Source organism: Triticum urartu, chromosome 1A (genome assembly GCF_056163025.1).
Source record: "Triticum urartu cultivar PI428250 chromosome 1A, HENAU_Tu73, whole genome shotgun sequence".
NCBI lineage: Eukaryota > Viridiplantae > Streptophyta > Magnoliopsida > Poales > Poaceae > Triticum > Triticum urartu.
In genome coordinates this window covers 346968498-346980197 of record NC_141873.1, presented here as the reverse complement: position 1 = coordinate 346980197, position 11700 = coordinate 346968498, and the positions used below count along the sequence as shown (strand labels likewise).

The window sequence follows — 11700 nt, the reverse complement described above, 5'->3', positions numbered from 1 at the left end:
GCGAAGGTAACAGAACCCCGATTGACGTCACCAGTGTCCTAAACGACTGGTTCCGCCCTCGGCGTCGACTGTAGCGCCTCACTTGCAGGAGCTCGCCTACTCTTCCTCGTCAAAGACCTCTCGGGCTCTTCATCATCATCAGGGAGGTCAATAATGTTGGGAGCTGTGCAAAGTTCAAATTGCCAAAATCACGTCACCCAATGATGCACGATATAGTTGAATCGACCAAAGAAAGATAGTATGGCGGAAATCATACCTGGATTAGAAGTGACCGCATCCTCCATCACCTCATCATCATCCCTGTAAGCTGAGGTCCCGGAAGTGGCAGCGCTAACAATTCCAAAGTTCGTCCAGTTAAAATAAGAAAAACAAACAACGCGGAGCGTCGAGTGAATACAAGGAGAGACACTCACGCGGAGGTGACAGGGATATCGATCTTGATCTTTGGCAGCGCCTTCCGAGTCTTCGGCTCTGCAACTTTGGGGTGCTTTGGCGCCTTCTCAGTCGGGGTTGGTGAAGAGACCCGAGGACGCTTCGAAGACTGGCCAGCCTGAGCAGTTGCCTTGTCGCGGGCACTCGGCCGTTCTTGGTCAAGCTTGGATCGTCTCTCTATGCGAGGAGGCGACTCGACTTCTTCCCCATCACTTGAGTCGTCACTTCCACCATCCCCTTCACCATCAGAAGTCCACTCGCCACTTTCGCCACCACTTGCCTCGCCTTCCAGAGTTTGCTCTTGCTCCCCGTTGGGCATCAAATACATTTCAGTAATGGCCTGAAAGAAAGCAGGGAGAACAAAGTCAGTCGACGCAATACAGACAGATGCGCGAGTGAATTCGGATTACAAGCAAAAACTCAGAATCAGACCTGCTCTGGTGCACGCGACTGGTCGAATGGGGGAACTCTCCTGGCTCCTCTGGGATTGTCCTTGTTCCCGGTAATGCTCGACAGCCACTTCTCCAGCGTGTCGTCATCGACCTCCTCCGGGTAGATCCGAGTGGAGTCTTCTAGACCCGAATACATCCACATCGGGTGGTCTCGGGCTTGGAGAGGCTGGATGCGCCGCTGAAGGAAGACCTCCAAGAGATCCATACCAGTGACCCCGTCACAAATGAGCTGGACCACTCGGTTGACCAACACCTTCACGTGCGCCTTCTCCTCTGGGAGCACCTTCAAAGGGGAGGGTTTTTCCACTCGGTCCATGGTAAAGGGAGGGAGGCCAGTCGATTGCCCTGGCGTCGACTGGTCTTTGCAGTAGAACCAGGTCGTCTGCCATCCGCGAACTGAATCGGGAAGAATCATGGCCGAAAAGGAGCTTTTTCCCCTCGTCTGGATGCCAAGACCCCCACACATCTGGATCACTTGGGTCCTCTCGTCACTCGGATTAGCCTTTTTCACTGTCTGGGAGCGACAAGTGAAAATATGCTTGAAAAGACCCCAGTGAGGTCGACAACCCAAGAAGTTCTCACACAAGGAAATGAACGCGGCAAGATAAACGATTGAGTTGGGGGTAAAATGGTGGAGTTGAGCCCCAAAGAAGTTCAGAAACCCTCGGAAGAAAGGATGAGGAGGTAAGGAAAACCCACGGTCGACGTGGGTGGCAAGAAGAACGCGCTCACCCTCCCGGGGTTGCGGCTCGGATTCCTTCCCCGTAAGCTGCGCCGAGTCGTAGGGGATCAGCCCTCCCTCGGCCAGGTCGTCGAGGTCTTCTTGGGAGATCCTTGAGTGGATCCAGTCGCCCTGGATCCAACCCTTCGGCAGGCCAGTCCGCGAGGAAGATCCGCCCCGGCTCGTTGCCTTCCCCTTTGACCTCGCCGTCGCCTTCTTTGCCCGCTCCAGAGCTGCTGTCTTCTCCTTCACCATTGTCGCCGACGAGACGCATGTGGCGCGGTGGCGCTGGAGCGAGAGCGAGCGCAGAGAAGAGGCATGAGGAGGAGAAGAGATAATGGGGCGCACTGTTCGGGAGACTCCGGTCCAACGCCTTATATGAGGCCGCTTCCGAGTGGTTGACAGGTAGGCCCAGATGGCTCTGTCAAAACCCGTAACGACCGCACGAGCGATACGTGGCGAAAAAGGTGGCGCGGGGATCGAGGCGGCTCCGCTCTATCTCATCCGATTACTGCGGCCTCCCCCGTCCCGCGCGCTTCCCAAAATTCGGATCCCACTAAATCCGCGGGCAGCAAATAACTTGTCAGACCAAAGATCTCCTCCGCACCGTCACTCGGAGCCTTACAAGTAAAGAAACTCACTCGGCGAAGAATTAAGAATGGATCAAGGCGACTGAAAAGGGAGTTGCTATCATCACTCAGGTCCGTTGATCCGAAACAAGATATGCTCACGGCATAGAAAACGAGTCGGAGAAGTCCTCAACTCCTTCCCCACTCAAACCTCGATCCATTCGGGGGCTAATGATGAAGCTATGTACCTAGGGTAGGGTCACGGACCTGTCCTAACTGCCCTACCCAAGGACACCTCTAGAATAAATCACCTTTCAATCGACTTGGAGGTGTTCCACTCGACAGACTCGAAGACATTCGACCAAGAAGCAATTACTCGACCAAGATCCAACCACTCGACGGCCAGGAGACCTAAAGTCACTCCGCACGCTAACGGTCGGTCATTAAGTAGCTTTTATGGTCATCATAGCACTTTATTACTAGCGTTATCAGTAACGCCCTACCTTAATGTACATTGAACCCTTCGTAACGTGGGCTGGCCGGGGTCCTGGCGCACTCTATATAAGCCACCCCCCTCCTCCGAGACAAGGGTTCGCACCTCTGTAACTCATACACACATAATCCAGTCAACCGCCTCCGGGCTCCGAGACGTAGGGCTTTTACTTCTTCCGAGAAGGGCCTGAACTCGTAAACCTTGCGTCCTTACAACCTCTCCATAGCTAAGACCTCGCCTCTCCATACTTACCCCCCTACATCACTGTCAGAGTTAGAACCACGACAACGCCCGCAGAGCTGGCACCCCACGGGGCCGCCACCCGAGGATGACGCAGGGGGGTTGGCGACCCGGGCAGGCGACGAAGGCGCAGGGGGGCGCTGGCCACGCGACGCCCAAAAGGCCGCTGGCTGGTCGGCGATGGTGGTAACGGAGCGGCGAGCTTTGATGTGTTACTCGGTGAAGAGCAAACGAGAGAAGAGCTCGTGCGGAGGAAGCGGCGGCTTGGCGCTATGGATGGCCTCGACAAGGTTGTCGTAGTCGGCACCGAGACCCTTAATAACGTAGCCGGTGAACTCCTCATCACTCAGCGGTCGACCGATAGAGGTCAATGTATCCGCCAAGACCTTGATTTTGTTAAAGTACGTTGTGGTAGATGAGTCCAGTTTCTTGATATCATCAAGCTTGCTGCGAAGAGCCATGGAGTGGGCGGTGGAGGTCTGTGCAAATGCATGCTCCAAAGTCGTCCACGCATCCAAGGAGGAGGCAACAAAGAGGCAAAGACCAGCAACCCCGTCGCCGAGGGAACCCTGGATGGCGGAGAGGATCGCTTGGTCTTGCTGCACCCACACACGGTGCGTCGGGTTGATGGCTGGGCCATGGACGGTGGGAATAACCTGCGGCGGACACGGCAGGGAGCCATCAACGTAGCCAAGGAGGGAGCGGCTGCGGAACAGCGGTAGAACCTTGGCGCGCCAAAACAAATAGTTGTCCGGCGTGAGGCGAGTCGTGATGAGGTTGTCAAAGTGGAACGGGCCGGAGATCATGGCGGCGTCGGTGGTAGCAACAACGGGAGCCGCAGGGGCTTCAGGTGCCACACCCGCGGGCTGATCATGGGAGGCCCCCGAGGCCGCCGACATAATCGCGAGTGTCGGGGATGAGCCAGCAGTGGCCGCAGGTGGCGCCAGCATCGCGGCGGTGGAGAACGCCATCGTCGACGGCGCGGGAGACGGCGGGATCGGAGCCGAGAACAACGAACCAACGGCGATGGTGCCGAAGACTTGGGGCCGCGGCGTCGCACCAGCATGGGCGGGAAGGCTGAGAAGGGCGGCCAGCGTTGCGGGGATGGCCCCAGAGCTGGCCGAACCGGAGGCGGAAGCGGTCATGGTAGCTGCGGCGGCAGCGGCCCTAGGGTTTGGGGCACGGCAGCGGCGGCGGCTGAGGTAGAGTTGTCGTAGGTCCTAGGTTTAGGCTGATACCATGTTAAACGTAGGATTTGTGGGAATTGGCTCAACCCTCTAAGGGTGGCCTATCACATATATTTATAAGGTTACACAATATACAGATTACACAGTTGGGCTACGCTACAAAGTCTAACAGCCTATAACGCATTTCGTGTCAAGCAGGAGAAACTGTAGCCCGCGACAGGCTACGTATTCTAGGTTAATGATGGGGCTTTGCAGGACGATATCGCATTTCCCCACGCGATAAGAGGGGGCAACTCATCAGACTGACACAACTACATAGAGCCACCTTTTTTACTATGGTTCTGGCACCATGACAAAAGTTGCACTCTCCACTAGCTACCAGACGCTGACGTGTTGAGCTCAGAACAACGTCCACGATCAGGTGTATCTCTTGACCGGAGATACTGAGGATTTAGGCAATGATTTACTTGCCACTCTGGGCAAGCTCTACGGCGAACACAGGAGCAACGACATTTACTTTTTTTACTTAAAGGGCCACTGTAGCCCCTCCCCCCCCCCCCAAAAAAAAACTTAATATAAGGGCAGGATCGTGGGCATTACAAGGAGACCGCTCCCAAACGCTTCAAAAGCTAGGAAGAACTGCGTGCACTTAACTTAAGCTTGTAGTTTATTTGTTCATCATACATCAAACACACGTAAAGCAGGAGTAGCGTATTACATCTATGGGTGCCCTAAATCTGGGTAACTGCTAGATGTAAGGAAGCTGTGAGAATGTATGAGCATTTTAGCCCTTGACCGAACAACTAAAGGGGGTCTCCACTGATCTCGACGATCACATGTCGACAAGTGGGATCACTCTCTTAGATATATGAAATTATGTAATTATTTTAAAAAGAAAATAAAATGAGGAAAAAAAAGAAACGCGAAAAGAAAGAGCCGAAGAAAAAACACTAAGAACCGAGTTTCTGGGGAAACCAAACAGAAAACCGCAGGAAAGCTGAGACCAGAAGGGAAAAAACGACGGAAAACCGGCTTAGCCCGCCCGCTGCGGGGCCGGCCCACGTCGGGGGCGAGCAGCGGCATTTGCGGCTTGGCCCAGCTACAGATGACCCAAACCCGATCACTCCCCGTTTGCTGTACAGTTGTTCTGCTCCGTTCTGGAAAAGAAAAAACTGTTCCGGTCCGCCGCCGCCGCCCCGCCCGCCCGCCCGCCCCGTGCTTCATCGGCTCATCGCTGCGCGAATTCTTCGCCGGAGCAACGCGGTCCCTGCACGCTCTCATCGCCCCCGCGCTGCCGGTAAGCTCTTCCGGCTTGCCCGCCCGGCCTCCCGCCTATCTCGGTCCCCAGTTCTCGCGCTCTCTGTCCAGATAGATCTAGACCTCACGCGGGCACTCTTCGCGCACGCTCTGATGTTGGTAGTTCGATGTTAGTAATCGCGACCAGCGAATCCTGTAGGCGATACCTATATCTGGGTGCATGTCTGATGTTTGCGGTACTGTAGAGAATCTGTTCTAAGAGTACATACCGCTCTGGTAAATTGACCGAATTCGCGCATCTGATTGGATGTCCTCTTTGCTCTCTGCAGCCGAAGATCCATTTTCTGAAATTGGCGCTGAATCGTGTACACAACGATTTCTTCTTCAAGTGGCAATGGTAAGTGAGTCTTGATTAGAAAGGGGCTACAGGTGATTGTGCAGCATGTCTACAGGTTGTGTTTAACCAACTTATTTTGCAGGATCCCAAGGGTCTTGACAGCGATAAGTCGGCGAGTAGGCTCTATGTGGGCAATCTGGATTTCAGGATATCAGAGTGAGTTTTTCTCTAGCGCGTCTTCCTTCCAAGGTCGGCCTGGTGTTATGTGTAATCCAACATTATAGTGTGATTCTCCAGGTCTGACGTTATCAAGATGTTTTCCCCCTATGGAAAGATCATAGCTGAGGATTTCCTGTTGCATACGCGTGGCCCGAAGCGAGGCGAGCCTCGTGGTTATGCCTTTGTTCAGTACACTACCAAAGAGGTACGAGTAATATTCATTACTTGTTGCAAACATTGATGGGTCCTGGTAATTCTCACCTTTGCCACCTGAAGTGAGCATGCAGGAAGCTCAGTTGGCAAAGGAGAAGATGAATGGCAAGTTGGTCTGTGGACGTCCTGTGGTGGTTCACCTGGCGAGCGAGAAGTGCTTCCTAGATTCCGGTAATTCACAAAGAGCGCTGAAAGATAAGAAACTGGCAGGTGGTTCAGGAAGCAAATCAGCACAAACTGATCGTGCTGCAAAGATATCTGCGATAAAAAACAAGTTGAAGTCTCTGGAGAATGATGGCTGTAGCACAAAGAGACCAAGACTTAACCCAGATGACTTGAAAAGCACTGGAGAACAATCTGATAAGAAGCTTTGAAGTGAACTTAGTCAGCGCATGTGAACAGTGCCCTATTATGTTGGTTGCAGTTGTAATACTCTAGCTTTATTAAGTTAGACAGACTAAAGGTGTAACATTTCACAGTTCACTGGATTTGTACAACAGTTTGCACTAATCACCATTGCCAAGTAACAGTTAAGTCTTAATGGAGAAACCATTTTCCAATCTAGTTATCTAGCTAATGGTGGTCTATGCAGCTGATCTTCAGCCCACCCCATATACTTGCCCAACTGAATCGTGTCACAGTTGGTTTATTCAGCTCTTCTGAAATTGGAAGGTCACTTGCCTCTGAAATCATGTGGCGTAAAAGATCATTTTATGTTGTTACATCCTGGAGTTGAATAGGATGCATTTTGGATGTTTTTTTATGTTGTCACCAACCATACATGGCAATTTTGTTTTTCACTTTGTGCAAACTGATTCTGGTGGTAAGAAATGTGGTGCTGTCACTGCTTTGTAAGATTGGAACCCTCTTAGTCAAGGGGATTTTCTCCAAATGGGCATGTATCAGTACCAGTGCAGTGCTTACATTTATACACTAGAAAGTAGAACAGCATATACATTATACAGCAAGGATTGAATAACCATTTCGTTTTAATAAGCCATGTTGCTGTGATATCTCTGAATTTACTTAGATTTAAGAAACTCTAGAAAAATTTCATAATTGCTCAATGATCTGTTATATGTGATCTCTGTCAGCATTGTAAGCATCAGGCTTTTACTCATCTGTTGTTTCAACTAGAATATCTACATGGTTATTCCAGTATATTTGGGGAGTAGCATCTGATGAAATCTCATCTATGCCTATTTCGACTTCAGTGCTATTTATCCGTCTTACAATCTTGGAAGTGCACTTAGTTGGAAACATGCAAGTAACATTTACTTTTATTTATTTATGTTGCTATTTGAGTTAGTTTGCTGCCTGGACATCGTGCCAGCTCTAGCATCCATGTATATGATTTCTTGAGGGTCATTATTCTGAATAGTGAATACTAATGCAAGGTACTTGAGTAAATGTTCTGCAAATCTTTGCTCCTGGAAAAGCTAGGATTTGTGGGGACAGAATGTACTCGATTGCTCGACAAAGTATGACAACAAGCTCAGAATCTGTCATATATCACGAATTTACATGGCTGCCTGGTCGGCACAATTCATATGTAGTTGTTCTGTCCAATTTGTTGTCAAGTTTTGGAACACGGATCAGTGGCGAACCAGCATCAGTAGTCATTCATGTCTCCAAACCTTAGGTGTCATTTTTGCATTGCCTACCATAAAGTCATGTAGATAGCTGCCGGATGCTGCAAGTCTCACATCTCGTGGCATATTTGTTGTGCTAGAGCACATAATAGCGTCATCGTCGAATTATTCACTTTGTCGGTTTCTTGTTTTGTTCTTATTACAGAAGTACTTTTTGAAAGTTTGCTAAGATGCCATTGCACAGGCTTTAGTGTAGAAATCAAAGGCTGAGAATATGACGGTATCACCCTGTTTTCCTACTTGATCATTATCACCTATTTAATCATTACAATGGGGATGCATCATACATTGTACTCCCTCTGTAAAGAAATATAATAGTGATCTAAATGCTCTTATATTTCTTTTAGGGAGGGAGTATTACATATGCTAGAAGTTGTCGTCGACACCTTTTCTTCTTCATTTAGAGGCTACTTTTATACTGCTCAGGTTTCGTTACAGTTTTTGACTTGTCGTCAGTCATTAAATCCCATTTAGAGAATATGACGTGTCGTCACTCATTACATGTTATGTCACTATGTTAGTTTTCCTACTTGATCATTATTACACCTATTTAATCATTACAATGGGGATGCCTTATACATGTTGTATTAGATGTGTTGTTTTCTTCTTCATTTAGAGACTCCTTGTATTCTGCTCAGCTTTCATAACAGTTACCATGGGTACTCCGTCTTTAAAATTGTTTAGGATTGTATTTGCCAACTGGGATGCTTGTAGTAAGTAAACAACATCGGTCTCTACTCTACTGTTAAACCAACATAGTCCACAGCTGGGATGCTTAGGAAACAGTAAGCGTTCAACTTATGTTATCCATCCATAAAATTTCCCCTTACCTAAAAGAGTACAATCTGGTATTTCAAGAAAGTAAGGAGCTCTTCAACTTATGTTATCCATCCATATAATTTCCACCAAACGTGCAATGATTTCTGAGCAGGCGCAAAGTCCACACATGTTCCAGCCCGAAGCATAAACAAAGCGTCAAAGAACAACAAATCGTCAAAGACAATATATACAGTAGTAGATCTCCTGGACCAAGTATCTCCTTTAATCATGGGCAGAAATGCTTTTCAGCCTTCTTCTCCACACCTTTCTTTAACAGCTCAGTTTCCAACAAGGGTCTCTTTGTGGCGCGACGGCGCACACATCATGCAGACAGACACGCACCAAACTGTACATTCAGGCCGGTTTGGTTCCTTCTGGCTCCGGGGCAGCCTAGACCTGCACACCTTTAGTCCATCACATCACATCACAAAATACTCTACGCTTAATCATCACGCTGGGTTCGCCATGTGGTTTTTGTTTCACCGACTGAGCTCGCCGCTGAATAACAAAATGGCACACCGTACGCCATCGGACCGTTGTCCCCCGCCTCTTTTGAGGGCGTTGAGCTTTGTTCTTCTTCTGTCTCAGGACCAGGTTCGTGGGACGCCATCGAAAGCTCCCTTGAGAATCTGTGCTTGCTTCCCCCGTCAGCCTACACGTCTCATGCTCCGTGGTTTGAATATTGCAGGGCGGTACTCGGCCGAGGCGACATGAGGAGGATCACTGGGGCGAGCTCGCATGTGAAGGCCAATGGCTCCTGCCTCTTGGTTGGTTGGTGGGTTTCTGTCATGTTTGCTCGGAAAGAAAACCATAGAATATTTCCCCCAAAATTGTTAGTGGTAGATAGTGTTAACAGATTGTTCGCACTTGGTTAGATTTATGGTCTGAAAACATTGAGCATTGTTCCATGTAGATTCTGGAACTAGCTAGCTCGACCGCATATGGCAACATGTTAGGGAGATGCTCTCCTCTCTGCGGGAACACTCTTTTGTCCCGATTACCTCACCCACCCGACTAATCCCCTATTATTGCTGGCTGCATCCAAGAGCTTGTCTTTGACAGGTCTTTTGGGACTGAAATAGATATAACATTCATTTTGTTATTTGTCTTTCCCACTGCAAGGTCTGCAGCACGACAAGTGTCAACACAGAGTAGTACAGTACATGGCACACAAATGTAAGATGTTCTAACTTTTTTTCTAAATCGGATGTATATCGTCATGTTTTAGTGTATTTGTTCACTCATTTTGATCCGTATGCAGTTTATATTGAAATATTATTAAAAACGTCTTATATTTGTGAGCGGAGGTAGGGTAACAGGATTTGCAAATGACGAAATTTAGAGCAACCTACGTGTGACACGTCCTCACAGTTTGGTCGGTGTGTAGTTTTAGATGATGCAAATGCAAATGATGATCATCACTTTGGCCCTGTTTGGATCATGGGGTTAGAGCTAGTTTGGGTTAGTTGGAGGCTCAAATAACCCAAAAGTATCCAAACATGGAGGATTAGAGTGGGTTAGTTCTATCTAACCCAACTATCCCGATGGAGAGGTGCTTATTTGGGTTAGAGTGGGTTAGAAAATAACTCTAACTCTAACTGTGTTAGAGTATCCAAACAGGGCCTATATCCACTGTAGTACGATGCAAAATGTACAGTATAATTCTCGAGCATATTTGGATGGAATTTTGCAAAGGCAACAGTCTGCTCCGTGCCCTGGAACAGTGAAAGGCACTCCTACATGGTGTGGAATTGCAAGCCTTTTTTAGCCTCTCCGTTGGAACAGAAAAAGAAGGGGACACGGCACCAAACGCCTCGTTTCAGAGACGTCAACCGGTCTGCTTGTTTCTTCTCTTTTCCCACACAGCCACCCCCCTCGCCCGGCCTTATATTATCTTCCTCGTCGGGCCACTCACTTCCCGCGCTCGCCTCGGTTCCCACGCACGCAGCTACCTCTGAGTCCTCACTCACGCGCACACTGATCCAAGCCTCTCCCTCGCGCACCGTCAACTAGGTGCGTCTATGGAGGCCTCGCCGTCTCGCAGCGACAGCTTCTCCCGCGCGTGGCTGGGCTGCAGGGCGTCCATCGAGCGTCTCGACGCCGACGCCGACGCTGGGCTCGGGTGCTCCTTCAACAGCTCCACGTCCTTCATCGACATGGACCCCGCGGAGCTCTTCTCCATGCGGTGGACGTCCTCCGCCGCAGCGCCGGCGGACGATGACGAGGAGGCTGCCGAGTTCGACTTTGGCCAGCTGACGTGCGCCGGCGCGCAGTGCTTCTCCCCGCTGCTCGTCGGCGCCGGACAGCCCCTCCTCCCGTACGAGCCGAGCATCGTGTCCTACTCCTACACCAACGCGTCGTCGCCTGCTTTCTACTCCGCGCAGAGCACGCCGGCCTCCGCGGCCAGCTCGCGCCGTCGTGGCCAGCACGCGCCAGCGCCACTGGTGGCGACGCGGAGGATACTGCTCCGGTACCTGCGCCTCCTGGCGCCGCTGTGCCGGAAGGTGAGGGCGCTGCCGGTGCGTGCGCTCGCGCCGCGGTCGTCGTCCAGGGCTGCCGCCTCCGCCGCGGCGACGTCGTCCCCGGCGCGGCAGTCCACGTCCAGCTACGTGAGCGCCACGGAGTACTGGTGCCACGGCCACGCCGACACCGCCGTCAGCGACGCCATCCTCTACTGCAAGAAATCCATCCAGGGACGGCAGGATGCCGTGTAGGCCGGCAAAAAGATCGGCTTCTAGTGTACATCCTATATGCATATGGCACTTGAGTGTATAGCGTATACGTTATGAAGAAGGCAAATTTTAACATGCTCAATGAAGAAAGTATGATGAAGTGTGCTCCAAGGTGGTTTAACCTTGTGAAGCATTTTGAACAAGCACGTACGTTAACCTTGTGATGAAGCTACCCGTCACTGTCACTGTGCCCATTGCTAAGGACGAGATTCGGTTCAAAGGAAATTGTTAAGGAAGATACGCACTTCTGTCCTCCCCTTCTAATTGCCATGATTATGTGCGTATTATATATGTTAATATGTATGCATGCATCAGGGCAGACAGACCCCATGCGTTAGGTCAACAAACATCAACTTAATTACTTGATTATTGTGATT

At 50.2% G+C, this 11700-nt stretch overlaps 2 protein-coding genes across 2 annotated transcripts; both read left to right on the top strand.

The window, feature by feature from the left end:
* Positions 1–5184: 5184 nt before the first annotated feature.
* On the top strand, positions 5185–6684 carry LOC147991172 (RNA-binding protein-like RNA recognition motif protein). The gene is made up of 5 exons (XM_087520910.1): positions 5185–5391; positions 5681–5748; positions 5824–5904; positions 5986–6112; positions 6195–6684. Exons 1-5 carry the CDS (start codon positions 5200–5202, stop codon positions 6492–6494), a joined length of 768 nt encoding a protein of 255 aa, XP_087377036.1. The 5' UTR covers positions 5185–5199; the 3' UTR covers positions 6495–6684.
* Positions 6685–10437: 3753 nt separating this feature from the next.
* Positions 10438–11466, top strand: LOC147991171 (uncharacterized). Its single transcript, XM_087537344.1, has one exon. The coding sequence runs from the start codon at positions 10613–10615 to the stop codon at positions 11303–11305; it is 693 nt and encodes a 230-aa protein (XP_087393470.1). The 5' UTR covers positions 10438–10612; the 3' UTR covers positions 11306–11466.
* The last annotated feature ends 234 nt before the right edge of the window (positions 11467–11700 follow it).

Bases quoted from the DNA above. Each gene is read 5' to 3' on its own strand.
- LOC147991172 (XM_087520910.1), top strand. From the start codon at position 5,200: ATGACCCAAACCCGATCACTCCCCGTTTGCTGTACAGTTGTTCTGCTC. The intron at 5,749-5,823 runs GTAAGTGAGTCT...TAACCAACTTAT, and splicing joins TTCTTCTTCAAGTGGCAATG to TTTGCAGGATCCCAAGGGTC. The intron at 6,113-6,194 runs GTACGAGTAATA...GTGAGCATGCAG, and splicing joins TTCAGTACACTACCAAAGAG to GAAGCTCAGTTGGCAAAGGA.
- LOC147991171 (XM_087537344.1), top strand. From the start codon at position 10,613: ATGGAGGCCTCGCCGTCTCGCAGCGACAGCTTCTCCCGCGCGTGGCTG.